A 23,514-nucleotide genomic window follows, 5' to 3' on the forward strand; every position below is an offset into this window, starting at 1 on the left:
CACCCCACCCCATAACTGTATTATGAGCATCACTATATGCACATATGGCAATGCATTCTATGTATGTATGTGATCATCAGAGTTATTATAGTTTTGTATTTGAAAATATCTAGTTTAGTTTCTATTTATCAATTTTATTAATTCTATTAGTTGATCAAATTATAATATCTATAACAAGCAGTGGGTTGCAGTCCTTAGGAAAATGTTGACTTTGCATTTGAACATTCAGAACATGCACGTGTACCTGCATTTTCACTAACAAATTCCATATTTGTGGGTGAAACAGCCCACCCATTAAGAAGACATCTGTGGTCTTGACATAGGGAATTTCCTTTTTGTCATTCGCTTAAAAAATCATGCTTGCCCCCATTGAATGTTTTGACTCAGCTCACATAATTTAACCACACTTCAATGGGATTACCAAACAATTGATGGTTAAAGTTGATGGGGAGGGAAAGAAGATGAGCCTGTTTTTTCTCTTCCTGGTGTGCCACTTACTGGCAAAAAGGCCCTACCTTGTGTTTTATCAAAACAAAACTGTTAATAAGGGCAGATGTGCTGTGCCAGGTGCACAGTGCATTCTGAAAATGACAAAAACTGATATGATGAGCAGTGTTAAACACCAGAATGTATGACCTCAGCATATGTGTGGCACACGTAAGATATATTTCTGTGTGTTTGAGTTTCTTGAGTATACACAGGCAGCGTGGGTTTACAATAAGGTGGCATCACTTATGTGAGGCAGGCTTAGGCTTACTCTTTAAACCAGAAGTGCGAGTAAAAAACTAGACTTGTCAAGAGGAGAGCAAAGGAACACATGTTTCAGTGTCTGGGATTAGTTTTACTACAACTGTGGAATACTTGGGTTTCAGAGCAGCAGTCCCTAATTTGTACTAAATGAGGTTACCAGATGGATCCTTATTTTTCATTTTTTATTTTTTAAAAGTTACTTTATGGAGTTCTTCGAGAATTATAACTTTAGGGAAAAAAGCTCTGCACAGCTTTGTCACCAGCAAATTTTTGTGCCTGGAGTCAGATCTCACAAGGACACTTCAGTTTTTACTATTGAGTGAGAAAAGAGTTAGAGAGGAAGGGGTGTCTAACTATATAAACTATAATAGTTTTTATATATGTTTCTATAAACTATATATATAGTTTATATAGAAAGAAAGAAGATGAATAAAATCAGCTGCCTGCTTGGAATTTTTACCCGATCTGAGAACACCATGGCTTCCAAGGACTCATCCCCACCCCTCCAAACCTCTTTTGACCTGCCCTATTTTTCTCTGTCCTCCAGCCCATCTCCCACCAAGACAGGCACGGATGACACGCTCAGAGAACAAACTCCAGAGATACCACCTCGCATCAGGCCACCTAAAACTCAAGAAAGCCCACAACAGTTGACTCAACTTGATATACAGCCAGCTCTGCCTGCTAGGAGAATTCCCCAGCCTCCCAGCGAGTATAGTAAGTAATATAATCAGCTTATGTTCCATTTTTTATTTTATTTTTTTGTGTGTTTCATCCCTTAATTACAACAATCGCTGTGGTAGATTTAAAAATACAGAACCTACAGTACTGTCTCTAGTCTTGCATTGTCCTCACTTCCTTATATTTTTTTCACAAAAATGGGAAATAGGTGCAGTGATTTAATAAAAAGTGTGCCAACATACCTTGAAAATAAGCCAAAACAGAGTTTATAGAGTTCTAACTAGCTTGAAAGTCAGTGTTTGGTATGATCACCTTTATTCTTCAGCACAGCCTGAACTCTCTTGGGTGAAATTTCTTGTCATTTCTTTAAGTAGTCTTCAGGAATAGTTCTTTAGGCTTGTTGAAAGACATTGAAAGCTCTTCTTCTTTGTTGGCTGCCTTTTGTTCCATTCTCTGTCAAGATGACAGTGCTTCAATAATGTTCAGGGCCAGGCTCTGAGGAGACCAATCCGTGACTAATAGTGTTCCACTGTGTGTTTTTTCTTGTGCATGTGTGCTTTTACTGCATCAGCAGTGTGTTTGGGATCATTGTGATGCTGAAAAATTAAGTTGCTGCTAATTAGACATTTTCCAGATTCCATTAATATCTTGTGTTTATGATGCTCAACAGCACATGACAGATCCTCCTCTGTCTTTTACCAATGGCTGTAGACATTCACTGTTGTACCTCTCTACAACCCAACCTCCTCTATATACCCATTTATGATCATTCCAGCAAAAATTTCAAAATTAGATTCATCGCTCTATTTCTTAGAGGCATAGCTGGACTGGCCATCGGACATACTGGGCTGATGGTGATTTTCCGTTTGTATGGGCCGATGTTTTGTTGTTTGTTTTGTTTGGGTTTTTTTTTGTAACGATATAAACAATGAAAGGTGTTGGATTGGCTAATTGGTTATGATCGACTCTGGGCTGGATAGATTACAGCCGACGAGGTCGAACTTTAAGTTCCGTATTGAGCTGACAAGGAACACAGTTTGTCCCGCACTTCAGCTAGAATGAAAAAAGACACAAAGTTGGAATAATTCTGTGTCTTTATGCTGTCAACTGCCTCTTCTTCTCTCATTCTCTCCCCCTCCCTCTCCTGTTGCTACTTCAATCATGAAACTGATCAATGATCAGCTTTTCTGTCACAAGTCCCATCTCTGTTGTTCACCCACAGCTGTAAAAGCTGCTGGTCATGATGTCGGTTTGTATATCTGGTGAGAGGGAAACATGAAGATGAAACCAGGTGATGTCCTTACTGAATCATCAGAGCTGAACAGGTGATGGAGAAACAGGTTTACCTTTTAGGTGACATGAATGAGTTGAAGGGAAGTTATGAACTGAGATAAATAACACCAGGATCCTTTGTAGCTGATAGCTGGTAACTGTGCAGGGGTCGATCTAGCAAAGTGTTGCCAGGGGGCCAGGTAGGGCATTAACAGGGAGAGGGGGGCACAAAGAAATGCTTTTCTTTCTTATTCTCATTTCAAATATCTAGTTTTTAATAAAAAAAATTACCTGAATCTTACAACTAAAGTTTAACTAAAATGTATAGAAACCCATTATTGTACGTAGTAAATATTAAGTCTAATATACAACCTAGTAAGTTATAGTACTTTTTTCTTTGGGAAGGTACCATCTGTGCAGTCTGCAATTCTGTTGAAGAAAGATGTTGAATCTATTTAATTATTGTAGAAAAATAATTGGTTTCTGTGCATTTGTTTTACACATACATTAAATTAAAGTTGATTATGTCAATTAAGCATCATGAGGCAGAGGGTGGGGGGTGGTTTCCTTTTTTTTTTTTCTCTACAACCTATTAGTTAGGTTGTTCAATATTTCTGCTAAATGCTGTTTAGAATACTAGAATAGGGAGGAATAGGATGGCGTAGGTTTAAGTTTATTCGATTGATATATTAATACCAGCGAGATGGTGTACATCACTGTCACAGCAGCATTTGTTTTCATTAAAGGGCTTTATGGCTTTTCCTATAATACCTGGTGGGCCGGTCTCTAGTCAAAATGCCTGGGCTGATTTTTTTTTTTTGTCCCAGTCCAGCCCTGCTTAGAAGCAAAGTGTAAATAAATAAGAGGTGGCTCAAGATTTTATCCAGACAGTACATTTTTTAAAAGAGAGAAAGTCAGAAAACCACTAATAAAGATTTTTTTACTTTCGTTTTATGAAGATGAATTTGAAGTCATTCTGTGTTCTTCCATGCGAGACTGCTTCCTCTTTTTTAAACCTTAGCTCTGCTGTGAGGTCAACTAATTATACAGTCTGCTCGCCACAGCTCTTTCTCCTGCTTCTGTGCGGTGAACTGTGTAGTGAGTTAGACAAAGCAGCAGCTTCATCCTAGTGTGACCGTCAGGCTTCAGTGTTTTGGGCTTTAATTTCATGCATACAGAGTTATTGAATATCATTCACAAGCATGTATATTGTCACATGTTAGCCGGTAGATTAAAATTATAGGGCTTCCTCATCAAAGCATTTTTTGTGATAGCAAACGTGTCAGATAACTTCAAATAGCTTATTTTAACTGTGTGAGGGACCTCCAAAGCAGGTGAGTTTATTAAAATATTTTCTATAAATCATCCTACAGCTATTTCAATATGACACTATCATAATATACATTTGTAGGTAAAAGTTGAAGATATCCTACCTGCTCCTCCTGTTTGCCTAGAGTGCTTTAAAATTAGATTTGTTGATTGGCAACAAGTTGGTTGTTACGTCCCTCTGCAGCCTCTAATCTCCTCAGTGTGTTCAGCTGGTGCTAATTGGCCACACCTAGTCAGGTGTTGATAAAAGCATGCCTGAGGCAGGCTTTCAGGGAGCTCACTTGTCTTTGCCTTGGTGGCACCAGCCAATTTAACCAACCTGGTTTTCCATTTTAAGAAAAAACCTCTTCTCACTAACACTCTGGTATTCATCTTTTCTTTTTTTTATGAAAAGATGATTACCATGTATAAAAAGGCTGTATCCAGTCATGTTGGCTGTATATTTAATCATTTAAACCCAGTGTCCACAAAACAAGAAATATGCAGTTCTATGGAAATCACAATAGGATTAGATTTGATTGAAAATCATACAAAGACAACATGTCATTGTATTTAATTTTGAACTTAATGTCAGCAACTGATTATAAAAAAAGTTTGACAAAATGCAACAAATTAATTGATTAATTAAAAAAAATACTTTGTGTAAAATCTCACATATAATTGGTATTTCTATTGATCTAGAGAGATTACATTATAGAGGGTGAGTCTTGTATGAGCAAAGGTAGAGTGGTTTTCATCACAGAGAGTATCTGGAGAAATATTTCAGAATAACAGCCTCATCTTAGGGACCAGGTGTCAGTTCATTAACAAAGTGAATGCAGTTTGTCACTGCATTCACATAAGCAATTTAAAATTCTACCACACAGAGAAAAAGAGTGCTTAAGGCAGAAGATGGCCCATCAACTGTATTGTTATAGCACAAGAGCACACAGTATGGGTAGCTTACATGTCTGTGAACCATTTGTGTTGCATAATATCTAAACCCTTTGCAGCAACATCGCCTGTCAAACAGGTAATGCCATTTTCACAAAAGGTCTTGTTGGTTTTGGCAAGAGAGTGCCACATTTTCCAAGTATTATAATTACATGGTTATGTAGGGGAGGAGCTTATGTGTTAAACTGGACTGGTTGCAGCCCTCTGAAAATATTTGATCAAGTATAAACAAACAATACAAGAAAAGAGGCCTCGAAGTACTGAAGGTGACAGCAGCATGAGCGTGGTTGAGAGTTCCAGTTCACTGATTTGAATTTGCAGAGGTGAACCGCAAAGAGTGTTCAGCTATAGCTGTCTGTTCTCCAAACTTACTTTAAGGCTAAACTGTGTCCTGTTTATGATTGCCATTGGATTTGTTTTTCAGTTGCAAAAAATGCCCATTGAGTCTGGTATGACCAATCAAAATGAGAAGAGAGATTTTTATCAGTAAAGTAGGAGTACACAGCATGGGTGGCATGCATGTGAACCATTTATGCTCAGCGATATTTTTTTAAAACTACAGCAGTTGTTCACTTCACACTTTACTGTTTGTGGTTTAAAAAAAAAAAAAAACATGTACTGCAACACAGTGTTTAGCATGGGCCTGTCCTCACTTTTTCTAAACATGTCACTGGTCTCAAATTCAAAGCAAGCATATCATTAAAAAAATCTTAGTTTTAACAGTTGATTGATTTTTATTTTACATGTGGTGTGTTGCAAACCACTGCCTTCAGTTTTAATGTACCACAGAATTTCATCTTCTGCAACAGTTTCACCTCAATATTGTATAATGTTTCAGTGGTAATACGGCTCTGCTTAATAGTAGATGCTCAACCTGAAAATCCAGTTTTAAGGGGAGAGAAAGACGACACAAACTGGTGCATATCCATTAAAACTCACTCACTATTAATTCAGTCTGTTTGCGCTTACAAACATTGACACAGCCAAAATTACTACAAATTCATATCCACATAATCCAGTTTTACTAGTGTGACTCACTTTTTGCCTTGCCTTATATCATGTTTCCAGAGTTTCTCAGGTTCTGCAAAACCTGCTCCAGACTTTAGCTTAATCTTGATTTGTTTTCCTTTTCTCTTCTTGTTCAGTGTTGGCTACGGTCAACGAAAATTCAAATGACTACGAGGAGCCAGACTTGTTTGGTCCCGCTGGTCATCGAATGAACCCACCAGAGAGGGTAAGAAATTGTTAATCGGACCACTCCCAGGCTTTTCGGCTCTTTCTTTCTTCTTGCCATATCCTGTGAATCATTCCCATTTCCTCCAATAGGATATGTCCCTGCAAGTGCCAAATTACACAAAGAAGCGGCCGAGTTCCCTTTGCAGTGACGATGGAGTGCTCGACGATTATGAGTGAGTCATAAAACAACACAAATGCAAACCTCAGAAACTGAAATACAAGCACACTGTTTGCAGGGTTTTGTTTCCCTTTGGTTGCTGATTATTCTGAATGGCTGTAACTTGGGAGGTAGAGTATTGATCCACCAATTTTACTAATTGGTCAGTGATCGATTCCACAGCTACTCCAGTCTGCATGTTGAAATATCCTTATTACTGAACCCTGAGAGTGTTTGTGTGAATGTTACACAAGGCGCTTTGGGTGTTGAGTTAGAATAGAAATGCACTATATAAGTACCAGTCCATTTATTGCAGTGTTTGTGTAAGTTAATTTGAGACATGCTGCTGTATTTACTTTGTTTCAATTTACTTTCATTTTATTGCACAACATATTGTCAAACTGTCAGTGCTGCAGAAATCTAATCTTTGATCTTCACCTCTTTTGTGTAATTATATTATAAAATTATATTGTTACACAGTTAGCTTTGTCAAAACTTTTGCACAACTTGTCTGATTTAAACTTTGATGAAAAATGTAATTGCTTATGAAGTTTGTGTGATGTTTCTTTCTTTTTCCTTTTCTGTTTGCGTGTGTCTGTGTGTGCGCACACACGTATAGGTATGAAGGGAGTCTCCACAGCCAGCAAGGCAGTTTCTACTTACCAAACACTGGTGTTTTGGCTTCCACCATGAAAGAAGACACCTCTCAGCTTTCTGCTGTCATCAAGATGGGTTGGCTGGACAAGAATCCACCTCAGGGGTATAATAATGATGATGCTTAAAAAAAAATCAGAGAATATATATTACACAAATATTTGATTGAATTAAAAAACAAACACAGGGCAGCGATATTTGCTTTTTTATTCGGTGTTCTGTCTGTCCTCATCCACAGGGCTATTTACTACCAGAGACGATGGGTAAAGCTAGATGCTGACTACCTGAGATACTTTGACACTGACAAGGTAACAAAACAAATGCATCCAGAAACTCAGTGATGTGTTCAGACACAAGCACAGAACGGAAGCGCTGTTTTTGTGTATGACTCTGTCCAGGAGATACTGTTGACATACTAAATAGGTATTGATCATTTTTAGGGCTGCAATGATTCTTCGAGTAATGCGAATAGCTTTATTATAAAACTCTTCAGCTGTTACTATGTAAATGTGACCTTTTCACCCACATTTACCACTAAAAATAGGCCTGCAGTAGAAACGTGTCTTGGAGCACTCGTGAAAATAAAAAGTATGACAATATTAAGGCCAAGCAGCTTCCAGTTTAAAAAAAGAAAAAGACTCGTAACAGAACAGCAGTAATGAGAGTCCTTCATCAAACCTGAAGAAAAACAAACTTTGGAAATGCTCCCATGCACTGCTGTTTGTTTTACAGTGAAAAGCGATAATAAAGTTACTGGAGTTAAAGTAAAAAATGCAGATGAGCCATTATTAAGGCTGATGGGCAGGGGCGAGAGGAGCATGGGGTGTAAGTGAGTTACATTATTTTGCAGATTTGGATTAATATAAAATCTTAATTTGATTTTAATTTTATTCTGTAATTAAAATTGTGTCAATGCTGTTAAGTTTGACATTATTATTAACGTTAATTATTTATTGTGCACCATCAGAGCATCTGTCTTCTGCAGCAGGAAACGTTACATCAAAGCAAAGGGCAAGCCTCAGTTCTGAGAATGTTGATGTCCTCGCTTTTGTGTGACAGCCACCACAAACTCTTTTAAAGGGTCACACATGCGCACACATTAAATATATACACTCCTCTTAATGTCAGAGAAACCTCCACAAATGCTTAGCAAAGGCATCTTTTTTTATACCTTAGTTTAGTGTGCATGTATATCTTATGTTATTTGACACCAATGTACTTGTTTTTAGTTGTTTGTGGGGGGTTTTTTTCATTTATGAAAATGTTTTGTTTAATAAATATGACTTTTAATGGTACGTAAATACAATGAAGTTATATGCATTTAAATGACCTAAAACAATGCAATTAATATTGAAACCAATGAGTGGTTAATTTTAAATTGCTTTTAATTCACTGATCGCTTGATTAATTGATGAAATAACTGATCATTAAAGTAATCGATAGCTGCAGCACTAATCTGAGATGCTGAGTGTGTGTTGTGCTATCTTGTGTTGTAGGACGTGTATTCTAAGGGGATCATCTCAACAGCTTTCATCACTAATGTGACCACTGTGGGGGAGCTGAAGTTTGAAGTTGTTACAAACAATCGAACCTTCATCTTTAGGGCTGAAAGTGAAGGTATGTCTGTTCACCCAGCTATATATGTGCTTACACTTGTACAGACAGTTATTTCCCATGTCTCAAAATATGCAGTTAACTCAGTTCATATATATATTTGTGGGTGCCGATTTTACTACGTTCATGTCTGATCTGACATGCCTATGCGCTCTCATTGCAGCTGAACGAAATGAATGGGTGACTGTACTGCAGGATTGCACCAGTGGGCGCCAAAGGCACACTGTCATGAACCCCGGCTCACCTTTAGCCCCAGACTATCAGGGCTACTTGGAGCTAAAAGGGTTACGCTCCAAACTTTACACAGTTGTTGCCTCAGATAAAGTTTTCCTCTACAAAAATATTGATGTAAGAACTCTGGGTGCAGCTGTGTGTACAGATTTGTACTTAAGATAATTGCATTTTGTTTTCTTTACTTTAATGATTGTTAGAATTATAAGAAATGTTTTTTTTGTTTGTTTTTTTTTGTTTGTTTTTGTTTTTTTTTGATTTGTTGGAACAGTGTAATTTACATTTTATCTTCCATTTCTTACAGGACTATCGTATTGGATTGGGTATCACGTCTATTGAGATGAATGTAGGAAACATTAAGGTCTCAGATCGTCGAAGCTTTGATCTCACCACACCTTATCGCATATTTAGGTATTGCATGCACACAGAAATGAAATCTGCTCTCACACCTTTCCCATGTTTGTGTGACTATCACACCTCTTATTGCAGTAATTAAGTAGTTGGGTTTATATAAATATATAATATAATATTTATATAAAACTGTTTATGTGAGATCAACTGTGGGATATGCTAATTAGACAGTTTAGAGACGATGATCATTCCTCATTATCAGCATCTGAGTTGCTCTTCAGTTGAGTTGCTGGGTTACAAGGTCATATTGTTTTAGTGAGAACTCTCCCACAGTCCCTCAATCCTCAGCTGGTCGTCTTTCAAGAATGTGAAAAGTCTTTTGTGTGACTGTGTGTGTGCGTGTTTTTGTGCGAAGAAGTGCAGGGGATATGTTTGTGCATGAGTGCATGTGGTGTGTGGTCTTTTGGCTGACAGTTCACAGCCTGCGCCTGTAGTGCAGGGTCTCAGCATGACAGGATGGGGAAATGTGTGTTTCTGTGGACTAGTGTACTGGCTCTGAGTCTCTTGACTGTAAACATATGTGAAAGAGTCATTTTCATTCAGACCTGGTAATAATAAGAAAGGTTGAAGATTTAGAAATGTTTAAAAATAAAAGGAGGAGTTTTTTTCTCTCTCATTATGTCTACATCAGCAATGTAAATGAAAGAAATTAGTAATAAGAAAAGACAATGATTCAGATCTGGACAAAAATGTAATTCTTTGCCAGTGCTCAGATTTTCCATTACATTTCCAAAACCCAAATAAATGGCAGTTATCTGTATTTTTGTTGATTTAACTCAATTTATTTAGTTGTATACTAATACAGCTGATACTGAATTATTCTGAAATTCATGATTCAACTTTTTATTTAAATTGTTAAGCTAATGTTATGATTTGTATTTTAAAGTACCGTATTTAGTGTTTTTACTGTATTTAAAGTACTGTATCTGTGGTTTTGTGCTTTTGTTCCCATGTAACATCCAGAAATATTTCAGGGCAGGAAATAATTACTCAATTTATTTCTGTAAAGTATATTTATATGTATTACTAATTTAAGGGAAGATAAACTGAGCATGCAGCAGACAGGGTGAAAAGAGGAAGCTTGTCTGCCTCTGTGAGTTTATGTGGTTTCCAGGTCTTGAGTATATTTAGCGTAACAACAGCGATCTAAGCGTCATTTCTCACCTTCATGTCAGCGTTAACACTCGTCCATATGCTTGCCTCTCTCCGCAGCTTCATCGCAGAGTCAGAGCAGATGAGAGAGCAGTGGGTGAATGCTATGCGAGACGCGATAGGTGAGGCATTGTCTAACAGCGAGGTGGCTGAGCGGATCTGGGCGGAGTCTAGCAACAGTCTGTGCGCCGACTGTGAAGCACCGAAGCCGGAGTGGGCCGCCATCAATTTGTGTGTGGTGGTGTGCAAACAATGCGCAGGTTTGTGTGTTCTGATTTTGTTTTTGTGCGGTGCTTTGGGCTGTCAGTGTGAATACTTTGTGTTTAGCAGCATTTTGACTTTTAGTTGCTGAGTATCAGAATTAACATGTGGCTTCCAGCACAAGAGGCATTGTGACTTTGTTTTGTCGTGGCCATCAGTTGTCATAGATGTGATATTTCAGGAAGTTCTTTAGGAAAACACTCCAGTTTAGGACAAATGTTCAGTTGTTCTCAGGGACTATTTAGATGTTAGTGGTCAGAGCTCACTTCTGTTTTTCACTCATATCATTTCCTAAAAAAATACTTTTTTGGGCCATTATTAAAGGGCATGTTTTTTTTTTTTTTTTTTTTTTTTTTATCACAGGAAATATTAATATTATAATTTAAAGAATCATGATATAAATGTCAGGCTATGTCACCCACTTCTACTACCCACCTTTAAACTCTTGGCCGAATTATGTGTGCTTCTGATAATCAGTGTGAGGCAGCCGTACTTTAGGACTTGTAGCTTCTCTGCGGTCACCTCCGATTTTGTTGCACCTCTATTTTTTTAGTATGCAGACACTTGATAGATTTTTCTAGTAAATAAAGTCTTTTTCTACTAAGGTGAAATAAGCCTGGACACACATTGATATCAGTGTGTGGTTGGTTGGTTGTGCTGTTTGGCAGAGGCATAAAACCACAGGGCAGTAATTGTACAGTGCTGTGAAAATGTATTTGACCCTTTGCTAAAACACAATGCTGTTTTTAGGTGACGCTACCTGGCCCTGTGTGAAAGTAATTACCTCCTAAACCTAATGACTAGTTGTAGCCTGCGTGTTCTCTTTGGTCAGCAGTGATTTTTGCCTTGAAATATAAAAAAATCAATCATTTCACTGCACTTGTTGTTTGTTTTTTGTCTGTTTGTAAAGAGTTATTTGGTTGTCCGTACAGAGCTTATAATATGGTCAAGATTGAACTTGGCTTTAATATGTGTATGTGTGTTATTCCAGGGGAGCACAGAGGACTAGGCCCTAGCATTTCAAAAGTTCGAAGTCTGAAGATGGATAAGAAAGTTTGGACAGAAGAGCTTATTCAGGTACAAATAGAAATTCTCTCTCTAATTAATTGTTGAGACGTTTTTGATATAAAAATTAGAACAGACTCCAAAGACAAGGATTTATGTCCAGTTTCTTTAAATATTTAAAGTCTTAAGATTAATTAACTAGTATGTTCAAATATAATGTTTCTGCAATTAATCATTTTGGAGCTGAGACAGCTTAGTTTTAGTTTCATCTCTGTGGAAGTTTCCGAGGCAGTAGTTACCGGTGGTTTTGTGTGGGTTTCATTATATTGTTTTATAAACCTGCAGGTCAGAAGTGTCAGTAATCTGATCTAGTAAGTGCTACAGAAGAAAAATAGAATAAGTGTGGAAGTACTTCTCTTCATTTTTTATTTATTTATTTATTTTCCTGTTCACCCTGCCCTTGTCGCAGTTATTCCTGGTGATAGGCAACGAGCGGGCTAACAGTTTTTGGGCAGCTAATGTCCCACCAAGTGAAGCTCTGTCGCCTTCGAGCTGCAGCGAAGAGAGAAGACGCTTCATCAGCAACAAATATCGCCAGGGCAAATACAGGAGGTACCACGCTCTGTATGGAAACCAGAGGGAGCTCAATCACGTAAGTCAAAGTCACAGTTTGCTTGTGATACCGTTGTGTTTAATTCTGAATCTGCGCACTGCATTGCCAGAAATTTCTGCTAGTGAGCAGCTGCAAAGTGTAAAGTGATGAGTGACAAGCGAATAGCTGAGTGTGCGGATGGGGCCTTAAAATGTGTCCACATTGGAAGCGAGGTGCCAACCGGAAACCAGAGAGAGTGAATGACTTTCCGTAATCTTTCCATGAGGGAAATAACCGCTTGCTATGAGTAGTGGGCGGGGCCCTAAATAAACTTTTCCTGTTTCTGTGTGATTGAAAGTACCAGACTGAAGAATACTGTTGATTAACATATGACCTGATAATAAAGTCACTAGAGGGTTACCTAGGCAACCGGAGCCTTGAATGTCACAAACAGCCGGCTCACGACTTCAGGATCAGTTTTCCCATTATCCTGTTGGTAGATGAACCTTCATACTAGTCTGAGATGCTCCCCTGGTGCATTATTGCCTTCATTAGGTCATCTGTGTACTTAGCATCATTCGGTGTTCATAAGCCCAGATGAGTCATCCTGTCCCTGCTTAAAAAAAATCCCCCCACAGCATGATGCTGCCACCACCACACTTCCTGGCTGGGATAGTATTGAATAGTGTCTTGTTTCCTTCAGACCTGACTGCTGTTATCATGCTAGAGAATCTCGTTTCTCACAGTATCAGGATCCTTGAGGTTGGTTTTTTTTTTTTTTTTTTTTTTTTTTTTTTTTTTTTTTCCTGAATCCCATGCAGGTTTTTGTATGCCTTTCATTGAGGAAAAACTACTGCACTGACAGCTGCCTTTCTGGAAGTTTCTCCTATCTCCACACAGGATCTTCTTTTTGGTCACCCCTCCTTCCAAGCCCTTGGTTCTCTAATTGCTTAGCTTGGCAGGCAGCCAGCATTACAAAATGATCCCATTTGTTCCTAATGTCTGTTTAAGAAATATGGGGGCTAGTGGGAATCTTCAGTGCAGCAGGAATGTTTTTGTTGTCTTCGTCAGATTGGTGCCTCAGCATTCTCTACATGCAGTTTATTTGGACTGGTACTGTGAAGAAAAATTGCATTTCTTGTTATATTATACTGGGGTTAATTGGTGAGTGGAAAAAATATATTAACAGTTTTGGCATATGCAAAAGCATGCAAAAATGCCTCCTAGGTTTGTCAAATATAAGGCCTGGGGGACAGAGTTGGCCAAGTAAATACTCAAATCCGCCCACTAAAAGTATGAAGGTATGCATCGATTTTGATTTTTTTTAACTGTAGTTGTAAAACAAGTTTTTCAACTTATCCTGCTGATTGATTCCTTCATACGGAATCAAAGTAATTAACTAACATAATTAAACGACAGGGAAGTTTCTGTATTTTCACTATAAGGACATTTTCATTAATGCAAACTTCATATTTTATAAGTACTGGATAGTCTGGGCAATACAGATTTATCATATAGTTTTACTTTGATCTTTACCCCTTAAGATTAAAGTGGGCTGCCTTTGTGTATAATGAGTTTGACATCCTTGGTTTGCACCTTGAAGTTGATGATTCTGTTCAGAGTTCTTGTTTTGAGCAGTAACTTAAAATAAGATGCAGAATTTCCTTTGAAGCCAATAGAAAGAGCATAAAAATAAGCACGTTCCTTTGTGTAAATACATGGTAAGATCCTGTGACTGTGGCGAAAGTGTTATTTAACACTTAGATACTTACAGTAAAGCAGCCAGTATGCTTCTGCAGCTGGTTGATCCAGTCTTACAACATTTGACACTTTTCTTGTTTTTAAGGCATTTGTGGGACTTTGTTTGATCGCACTGCAGCTGCAATGGAGTGCAAGTTGGGTTTATAGACTAAAAAAACTGATTAAACTTGTGAAACACGCTCTATCACTTGAAGTAATTTTGCAAACCTCAATTTTAGAGTTGAAGAATTAAAGACTGATTAATGCAGGTTCAGGACTAAACCCTGTGAAATCCCTGCTTCTGAGTCATTTTTTTCAAACTTGCAACTCTGCAAGGTCCCAGAACCGACTCTTAGCAACGACTCTTTTAAATGTGACAACCGCGGTGTCTTTGTGTACTTGTGGTGGGCGACGCTTTGCTTGAAGATGACACATTAATATGGTTAGTATTGTTTAGAATCAGGAAATGTGAGTGGCCATGGAATGGCCATAGCTTTTATACTGGGCTCCATCATGTGTGATTAATGACTGAGTGTTTCAGACCCAGCTCGGTCACTTCTTAGGAGCTTAACCCAGTTACTGCTAACAATGTGTACAGGGCACAGATAAACTTGGTGTGTAAATGAGTCACATTTAGCACCTGACTGTGAGCTATGTGTTTTTCCCCCTCAAGCTGTTAAGCTTTTACATTTGTGTGTGTGAGTGAGTGTGAGTCACTGTGTTTGGGATGTGCAGAATGAGATAAAGGAAGTTGTTTAGTTTTTGTTTTAAAAGCAGCTGCTTGTCCTCCTCCCCGATGGCTCCATTTTCTGCTCTTTTCTTATCTCTCTCTTGGGTCTTTGGGACCTATAGAGGACGTGATCTGTTGGACTTTCCTACAGCTTTCATCCCCCCTCTCCCACAAACCCACACACACCACTCCACCCCCATTTCAGAGGTGATTACTTAAATGGCTGCTCTACTTGTTTGTTTGTTTTTTCCTGTTCATGAGAAAAATACAGATGAGCATTGCTTCTGCTTGGGTGTGCCTTTCAGAAATTGTACACTCTGCACATGTGTCAGCTGGTGACAAAAAAGTGGGTGACAAAAAAGGTGATGTAAGTGTGCAAGAGTGCGAAATGAAGACAAAAACATGCTTGCACACTCTGTGAGTGCAGCAGCACCCTTAGCTAATTCAGGGTCATTTATCTACTCCTGGCTTTTTAACCCCACTTCTCTTGCTCGCTTTCTTCTTTGTTTTTACTTTTTTCCTTAATGTGACATCATTACTTACTGATTTAACTGGAATGTGCTGTAATTCCACCCCTCCCTCTGTTTTCCTCCTCCTCCTTCTCCTCCTGTCCTACACATTGTTTGGCTCTGACCGCTGAAGAAATTTGATCACTTCACTCCTTGCTCTTTTTTTCTTATTTGCAAGTCGTTTATATCTTTTATAATTTTCTTTTTGATATGAGCTTCAGACTTTTACATTTGCAACTTTTCCGGGCTGTCTTTGTCAACTGACATTCAAATAGCGGACTGACTGACGGGAACTGAAAACTTCCAGGTTGGGCTATGTATAAGAGGGGAGCTGTAGGACAGGGTAGTGAAAATATGCCTTGTTTTTGCAGCTCTCTGAGTCCTTTTAGGCTAGCTCTGTTAAGAAAAAGAGCACAACCTTGCATTTCAGTGGTGGTTCGTTTAAAGCGATGTGTGGAAGTGGATTTTAGATCTCTGACAGTATGTGTGTGCAGTCATGTGCTTGAATGTGTCTGTGGGAAACATTTTTGTGTTGACACTATGGGGACTGCAGCACTGCAGCTCTGTGTTAGTGAGACATTAGAGCTATTGTGTGTCTGTGTGTGTATGTTTTGTTTTTTTTTCCTCTGGAGTGAGCTGCAACACATTGAAATGCACATGAATTTGCCTGCGTGGGCATGGTTGTGTGCCTTTTCTGTATTTGGTCTGTACTGCTTTCTTTTTGTGTGCTTGTATGTTTCCATCTGTAAATCATGATCGTCGTCTCCTGTTTTGTCTCTTTTGGTTCTTCCTCTGTTGTTACTGTGGCTTCCTAATTTTTCTCAGTTGCATCAAGTAGTGAACTCTAGCTGTGACCACAGTTTTACACTGGGTTTCTTATTCCCTGGAAAAACCATACTCTGCATTTCCTTCTTACAGAAACAAAACAGATGCAGTTGTAGGCACAACTGCATCTGTTTTTAGAAGACCTCTATTGAATGTTAGTCACCTGCATGTTAAGAATAAAGTAACAGTCATCCATGAGTTGTTCTTCCTCTGTGGCGTTGCCATCTTCCTGTTAAACAGTTTGAAGCTTTTTATGGCCTTTAGGTTGACATTAAAGGCTTTGTTGGCTCGTGGTTTCCTTGAAAGGGAAGAAGTGACACAGCATAGATGACGTTTCATAATGAAGTGCACAGTGTGACATAGAGTTGTTTAATGCAGACAGTTTGATAGTCCCTCTGTGTTTGAGTTGGGGATAGTTGTCATAGTTTAACTTTTTTTCATAACTTTGTGGCTATTTTAGTGACATTTGAGAAAATAAAGCAATCGGTTATTGAAAAGTTGACGGCCACTCTCCTTTCCCAGGTCTCCTTGACTGTGTGCTGTTGGCTATCAGCATGTTGTTGGTATTTTATCATAGCAAACTAACAACTAAGGTACAGGATTAAAAATCTCTTTACGGCCTTGTTTTTTATGCTTTTAAAGTTTTGTAATTGGATTCCTTATAAGAAGAGCTCTTCATCGCATACCTTCTCCTTTTATTTTCTGCTTTTGCTCATTCTTCCTATTTAATTCTTCTGTTTTCCGACCATTCCCATCATGTCCTCATTCACACTTTAGGATTTCAGGTTATAAATCCTTTCGATTTCTACAGGGAGATTGGCTCAACATGTGATCTCCTTTCTTGTTTATTTTGCAGTGCTTTTTTTTCCCCTCCCTCCTTTTTTTTTTTTTTTTTTTTTTGTCTGGAACTCTGAAGGAAAATGATTTTTCCTTCAAATCATTTTTTTTTCTCTGCCCTCCTTTTTCTGTCTGGATTTTCACCTCCCTGACCATCTCCCTCTCTCTTTAAGCTACACACGGTGAGGTAATGATGGAACATATGGGAATAGCTCTTTCTCATCTGGATTTAATATATGCACGTACATTCACATCTGTAAGTGTGGGTGTAGTTTGGGGTATTTTGTGCTAAAGTCTACACAGCAAAGCCTGCAGTGTTAGTATCACTGTCTGTACATAGGTTGAGTTTCTAGCCAAAAACAATCTGTCTCTGATTAATGTGGCTGACTGAAATGCTTTCATCTTCTTTTCACAATATTTCTCTTTCTTCCTTTCCCTCCCTCATCTTTCTTTTCCTCCAGTTCAGCCCCATACAAATGCAGAGGCCAGATGGAGGCCTATGTTTTTTTTTTTTGTTGGCTTTTTTTTTTTTTTTTTTTTTTTTGACACGCCCAGATAAAAATCTCTCTGCCTCTGTCTCTCTTGGGAAATTCTGCAAGATTCTTGAATTCCCTTCTCTCTGTGTGCGTTATTACATTACTGCCTGTTTCATCGGCAGCAGATGTTGAAGGGTGAGGTTTCTTAACACTCAAACAGCCCATTTCCTCATTGTACTTCATTCTGATAGGTTCAATTTTCCTGGACAGAAGAAAAGGCTGTTGTCATATTACTGTACACTGGCTCTTTGCACAGCGTAGGTGTCCACATGTATGTCCACATGGGATGAAGCAGAGCACTGATTTTTTCCTCTGTTCTCTGCATTGTTGTGTACGGACCGCACACATACACATGCAAATATATCGGCACAGAGCATAACACACTTATTTGTTGATGGCAGAGTATTGTCTGTGAACTGCTTTGTGCTTGTGGTCAAACAAGAGTTCGGATGACTGTGTTTGTTGGGCTGCAGTGGCATCTTCATTGCAGGCCGGTACAGCTAAACAGCGTGGTCATTTTGATGTTGTTGACCAAAAGTGGAAAAATTTGGTTGCCATCAGTGATAAAGAGCAGGTTACACCCATCTTTTTATTTGTTGTGTATAGTTTTATAACATTTTCAAGTTGCCTTAAATCTTTTTAAAGATTTAAAGACCAAAAACTTCATCTACTTGGGCATGAAAACCAGATCATGGATGGATTTTTAAGGAAAAATACAGCCTGTTTTACTGATTTTGGGCCTCACCCTGGACAAAAAAATTACTAGTGATATTTTAAGCAGCTCATTAGAGCGCCCTGAATTTTGTTTGCCAAATCTTTCAGTGCTTGACCCGGTCTGCAGCTGCACTCCGACTCATTGGACTGAAACAAAGCCAGACTGCGTAATGTCTCAGGATCTGTGGCTTTGGGAATGGGAAGTGCTGTCACTCTGGCAAACAACCCCATTTATAATTCTTGATGTTTTAAATTCTCTCAACTCATCGGTGCTTTGGCAGTTTGTCTTTGTGTTTTTTGGGTTTGTGTGGGTGTATCTTTTGCAATTCTAATCTTTGCTAATTGCCTTGTTTGTTTGTGTGCGTAAGCTCAATAGTGCTTAAATAGAGGAGGGGCTCTGTCTGTGTGTGTGTGCACTGGGGAATTTCTCAGTCAGACCCAAAAGAGCTTATTGCGTTTAACTGAAGACAGACATGCCTGGGTGTGTATTCTCTCTTCTTCTTTCCTTGTGCTCAGGGTTAGTTTGTTTGTTGTTTATAGTCTAAAGAAGTGCTGTGGAACTTATTTATATGAGTGAACACCAGTTATATTCATCATCGTTCCAGCGAGTTAGCACAATGCTGATTACGTCTTTCTCAACTTGTGCTGCATTCCACCTGCCTGAGTTTTAAATTCCTTCGCTGGTTTGCCAGTAATGGCACATCAGTCATCGCTCATGAGCTATTAATAAGGAGAGATAATGGCAACAGAAATATGACACAAAAGCTTCTTTGTTAGCACGTTAAAAATGTTTGTGTGATCACTGCCAGGAAAGTTCCCTACTGCAGGTAAAGACATCTGGACCTGTCACGATAGTTCTGTCCTTGGTGGTGTTGTCGGGGGTTAAATGAGACGTGTAATATCAGGGTGCGTGTAGATTTTAGGGTTGCCGCAGCAGTACGTATGCCTACATTGCAAAGCAGACATTTTTTTTCTTCTAAAGATTAGTTTTTGGGCATATTTAGTCTTTATTTGACAGTAGAGCAGCGAAGACAGACAGAAAAACCAGATGAGAGAGAGAGAAAGCGAGGACACGCAGCACAGGGCCGCAGGTCAGACTCAAACCCAGACCGCTGCACTTTAGCCATGTGTCATATAGTTACCCACTGAGCTAAACAGGCTCCCGAAAGTCTGAGCCTTCCTATGAGATTCAAGAATGCTCAGCTTACAAAAATATATTGTAAAAAAAATTCTGTTTTGTTTTTAGATTTCCATTCAGATCAGGTTTTTGACACTAGTCCTTTGTGTCTCCAGCTTAACCTTTTGCTGCACAGCTTCCATTACATCCAAGGATGTAATAAAATTACTGAAGATTCCTTCAAGTTATATCAGTGACGAGGAAACGACTGCAAACAATTGTGCAGTCATGCACAAAGAGTACAAAGTGATAAATACATAAGCTAGGACTTATAATCTAATCATTCCAAAATGGCTCGAGGACACCTGAGAATACTTTGTATATAGTTTAACCAGAGTAATCTACAGTTGCGGTAAATCCCAAAATAAAATGAGTGGAGATTGCTGTTGACACTGCAATGTTTGTTATTCAATAAAAACACAGAGTATACTTTAATGGTTTTTAAATCTATTTGGAAGGAGGAGTGGAGCAGTGTTGACAGTAAAGCATGAGGGTTCTTGGGCAAAAGGCCGTGCAGGTTTTAAAGCCCACATACCAGAGGTGTGGACTCGAGTCACATGACTTGGACTCGAGTCAGACTCGAGTCATTAATTTTATGACTTTAGACTTGACTTGAAAAAATGTTCTCAGACTTGTGACTTGACTTGGACTTTTACACCAATGACTTGGGACTTGAATTGGACTTGAACCGGTTTACTTGAAAAGACTTGATATTTTACCCCAAATATAAAATTTAACATGCATATTATATAGAGATTGAAAATGTGACGTCATCCACGGGTAGAACCGCAAAGGATTCTGGGAACTCGTGGCAAGCGGTACTAGCGCATGCAGGCTTTCAATTAAAATCAGTTATACAGCGATAAAAAGAAACACAAAAATGTCAAGAAGCTGTTGTATTATTAACTGCAATAGCCGGTCGCATGACAGCCACGGGAAGCCGACGGGTAAAGAGATCGGTTGTTATCGGATTACGTCGTTGAAGAGAAATTGTTCAGCCATGTTTCCGAAGTAACAAAGACGCGACGGATGGCCTGGATTGCAGCCATTCAAAGATCAAATATAACGTCCCAGAACACTCCAGCTCACAGGTTAGTCTGCTCCAAGCATTTACACGAAGGTCAGAGTTTTGTAGTAGTTAATACGTCATTTTTCTTAACATAATTGGTGATATAGGTTACAAGTAAGTCTGGCGCTGAACAGAAATGGTCGCGCTATGCTCCTTTGTTTATTGTGCATAAATAGTGAATTGTCCTGACACAATATTGCGTTTCGCTTCTGTTATTATGGTACATTGACAAAAACACATACTTTTATTCACAGGATAAAACAGGTTTTTTGTATCACTAATTGCCCAGTACGATTACAGCATACAATATTATTGTCACTGCTACTTTTCTGTGATGGGTACCAGAAATTATTTCCACTGCTAATTAATTACCATTGAGCTCAAAGGTCCTATTAATAAACGGTTAAGGAATGTGTATTTATGACGACAATTTGTGAGACTGGTAAACTTATGATACGTACGATGGTCTTTCGTTCTACACGGTGCATTTCAAGGTCCTGCACCCATCCGTCGGTAAACTGTACCTGGGCTTGTTGCAGTGACCTGAAGTTACTAAACTTCATGAGTGTATGCACTCACTCCAAGAAGTGTATAATTATAAATATGCATATAAATATGCTAAGATGAGATAGTTGACTTCATCTAACTAGCAAATGTTGTCCAGGCTACGTTGGTGATGCAGTTTTTTTTTTTTAATGTGTATGATATTTTTGTCATGCGATTTTAAAGCCGGTCCTATAACCGCATCCAAGAATAACATGCAGCTTATCTCAGAACTGTCGGTGAAAATTATTCTTGGAGCTAGGTTTAATTGAGCTGCATTTTAAAGAGGTGCAATTTCACAATTTGTGTATATTTTCTAAGTTCACTATTTTGTCATGTGTTGAGAAAAACACAGATTTTAAAATTACATGGTCTAATATTTACATTTAGCATAACTGCAACATTATTTTTTCGTTTGTTTTTTTTTAAAGACTCGAAAGGACTTGAAATTCAAAGTTTCAGACTTGTGACTTGACTCGGACTTTTACACCAGTGACTTGAGACTCGACTCTGACTTGCCTGACATTACTTGAGACTTGACTTTAGACTTGAGGATAAAGACTTGAGACTTACTTGAGACTTGCAAAACAATGACTTGGTCCCACCTCTGCCACATACCCTGACAGACAAACACGCAGTTTGTTTGGTGTGCAGAAGTTCACTTCATTCTGAAAACTGAAAGAACTTCAAACAACATGATTCAAACCTTTTCAGCTGCAGCAGGATCACAGTATTAAAACCCTTTTGTTACTTTTTTCATTAGTCTTGTATTGTAGATTTCTTTCTTAAAAAGAACAAAAGCAACTCCTTTTTCTTTATTACCTAAATGCTTCTCAAGTCGACGCTCTCATCCTGTCCTCCATATTTCCTTCCTTCCTTGTCTTAATTTCATCTCACACCCTCATTTCCTTCCCTGCTTTGCTTTAATTGTTGTCCATGTTTAACTGTGTTAAGTCATAGTTAATGTTGATCCAACCTCTTTGGTCTCCTACTTTCTGAGCAATGCAGTTCTTTTTATATGTCTATAACAAATAAATGATATGTCTGCATTTGGAGGTAAAATGAATTTCAGTTCAATACTTGCACTATAAAGCCAGAAGTTGTTGCCAAGAAACGGTACACAGTTGTTTCCGCCTGTTATTTTTGTACACGAGCGTTTACTCGTGTGTCTCCTTGTCTGTTGCTCTCCCCTTTTCTCCAGGCTCTTTGTATAAATGTGCAGTGCAGCGATGTACTGGAGACGCTGAGCCTGATTTTCTGCGGTGCAGATGTGAATTGTTCAACTGGGCTGGAAAGTCAACCCTCCCCCCTCTCCTTGGCCACCGCACACTCGCAACCCCTACAGGCCGAGTTATTGAACCATAATCTGAACACAGGTACAGTATGCGTGCAAGCTCAGGGTCCCAAGCACACATTTGTTTTTAATGGACTGAGTAGAGCTTTCATGAAAGAGTTTGTTAAAGTATTGATTTAAAAAAAATAACATGTTTTTTCACAAAGCACTTGTCGAAACACAGCGTGCTTTATAGGCAGGCAGATTCTGGAAACGAGAACGGACTGGAGGGATACGTTAAAAAAGGATCTTATACAAAGCAGTTGGCTTTGTAATTTGGATCCTCTCAGTTAGGTCATTCAAAAATTGTGTTTCCCTGACATTAAAATTGTTTTTGCTTCAGTAATCAACAGGATCTTGAAATAATGAGTGGACCCTTAATATCAATTCTGCAATCCAAGAAGTTTGAATGCTTATTAAGCTCTAAGTGAGAGCAGAATGCAGCGATTTACTGAACCTGTAATCAGCTGAACAGTGTTTCCCCAGTCTTGCTTCACATAGGAGGTGCTCCTTGTTGCTTGTGTTGTGTCTTTCATTTTCTAAATGTGTGACATGTTTTTAGTGGGTCACAGGTCTGGATTGCAGGCAGGCTAGTTTAGAGGCATGTTGTTGGTGTAAAGCATGTTTAGCTTTCGTTTAAGAGCCCCCTGATTCTAGTTAACAGCACTTTTAAAAAGTCATTGACTTACAGTCTTGTAGACATCAAAAGTCTCAATAAACACTCCCATCAAAGCCTCATCAGGCAAGTTGTAATACTTTATATCATTTGTTAGTTGACATTTGGTTTAGGTTAGTTTTTAGTTAACTATAATAATCTTGGTATTAGCAATGAGGTAATTTAGAAATTGGTTGATATTTGGTGACGTCAGATGGATCAAGGCACTGACATTTTAAGAGTGGGTGACTACAGTCATAGCAAAACATAGTTCAACTATGAGGTAAGAACTCAAAGCAGAGTGTTGAGAAACGAGGGAGGGGCCATTTCAACAGGGTTTAAAAGTTTAAGAGACCGTAAGAGTGTGTCGTAAACACTTCTTTACTTTCATACAATCAAATTCTTTACAATGCTTTTCTGTAGAGCTACCACGGTTAGAGGAGGTGGATGCTATGGACCCAGAACCTTACCCACTACCTCCTTCCGTGTCTCACAATGGCTTCCTATTCAAAACTGCATCCATGGCTCGGCCAGTCACAGAGCGCAAGGCCAAAGAGGGTAAGCACAA

General features: G+C 38.7%; 1 protein-coding gene across 3 annotated transcripts in view; it reads left to right on the forward strand.

Annotated features, from left to right (window-relative positions):
* arap1 (ArfGAP with RhoGAP domain, ankyrin repeat and PH domain 1) overlaps positions 1-23,514 on the forward strand; it is a 60,242-nt gene that overhangs the window by 18,590 nt on the left and 18,138 nt on the right. For all 3 annotated transcript variants that reach the window (XM_085379461.1, XM_085379459.1, XM_085379460.1), the window contains 13 exons: positions 1,298-1,467; positions 6,111-6,199; positions 6,292-6,374; positions 6,978-7,118; positions 7,251-7,320; positions 8,509-8,629; positions 8,790-8,974; positions 9,162-9,268; positions 10,481-10,680; positions 11,673-11,758; positions 12,156-12,338; positions 22,160-22,334; positions 23,370-23,504. In XM_085379461.1, the coding sequence (XP_085235587.1) occupies positions 1,298-1,467; positions 6,111-6,199; positions 6,292-6,374; positions 6,978-7,118; positions 7,251-7,320; positions 8,509-8,629; positions 8,790-8,974; positions 9,162-9,268; positions 10,481-10,680; positions 11,673-11,758; positions 12,156-12,338; positions 22,160-22,334; positions 23,370-23,504 (1,745 nt within the window). The remainder of the gene's footprint in view (positions 1-1,297; positions 1,468-6,110; positions 6,200-6,291; positions 6,375-6,977; positions 7,119-7,250; positions 7,321-8,508; positions 8,630-8,789; positions 8,975-9,161; positions 9,269-10,480; positions 10,681-11,672; positions 11,759-12,155; positions 12,339-22,159; positions 22,335-23,369; positions 23,505-23,514) is intronic.

This window comes from Rhamphochromis longiceps, linkage group LG14, assembly GCF_057381845.1.
Source record: "Rhamphochromis longiceps isolate RC_006_pf linkage group LG14, R_longiceps_female_GT1.1, whole genome shotgun sequence".
Taxonomy (NCBI): domain Eukaryota; kingdom Metazoa; phylum Chordata; class Actinopteri; order Cichliformes; family Cichlidae; genus Rhamphochromis; species Rhamphochromis longiceps.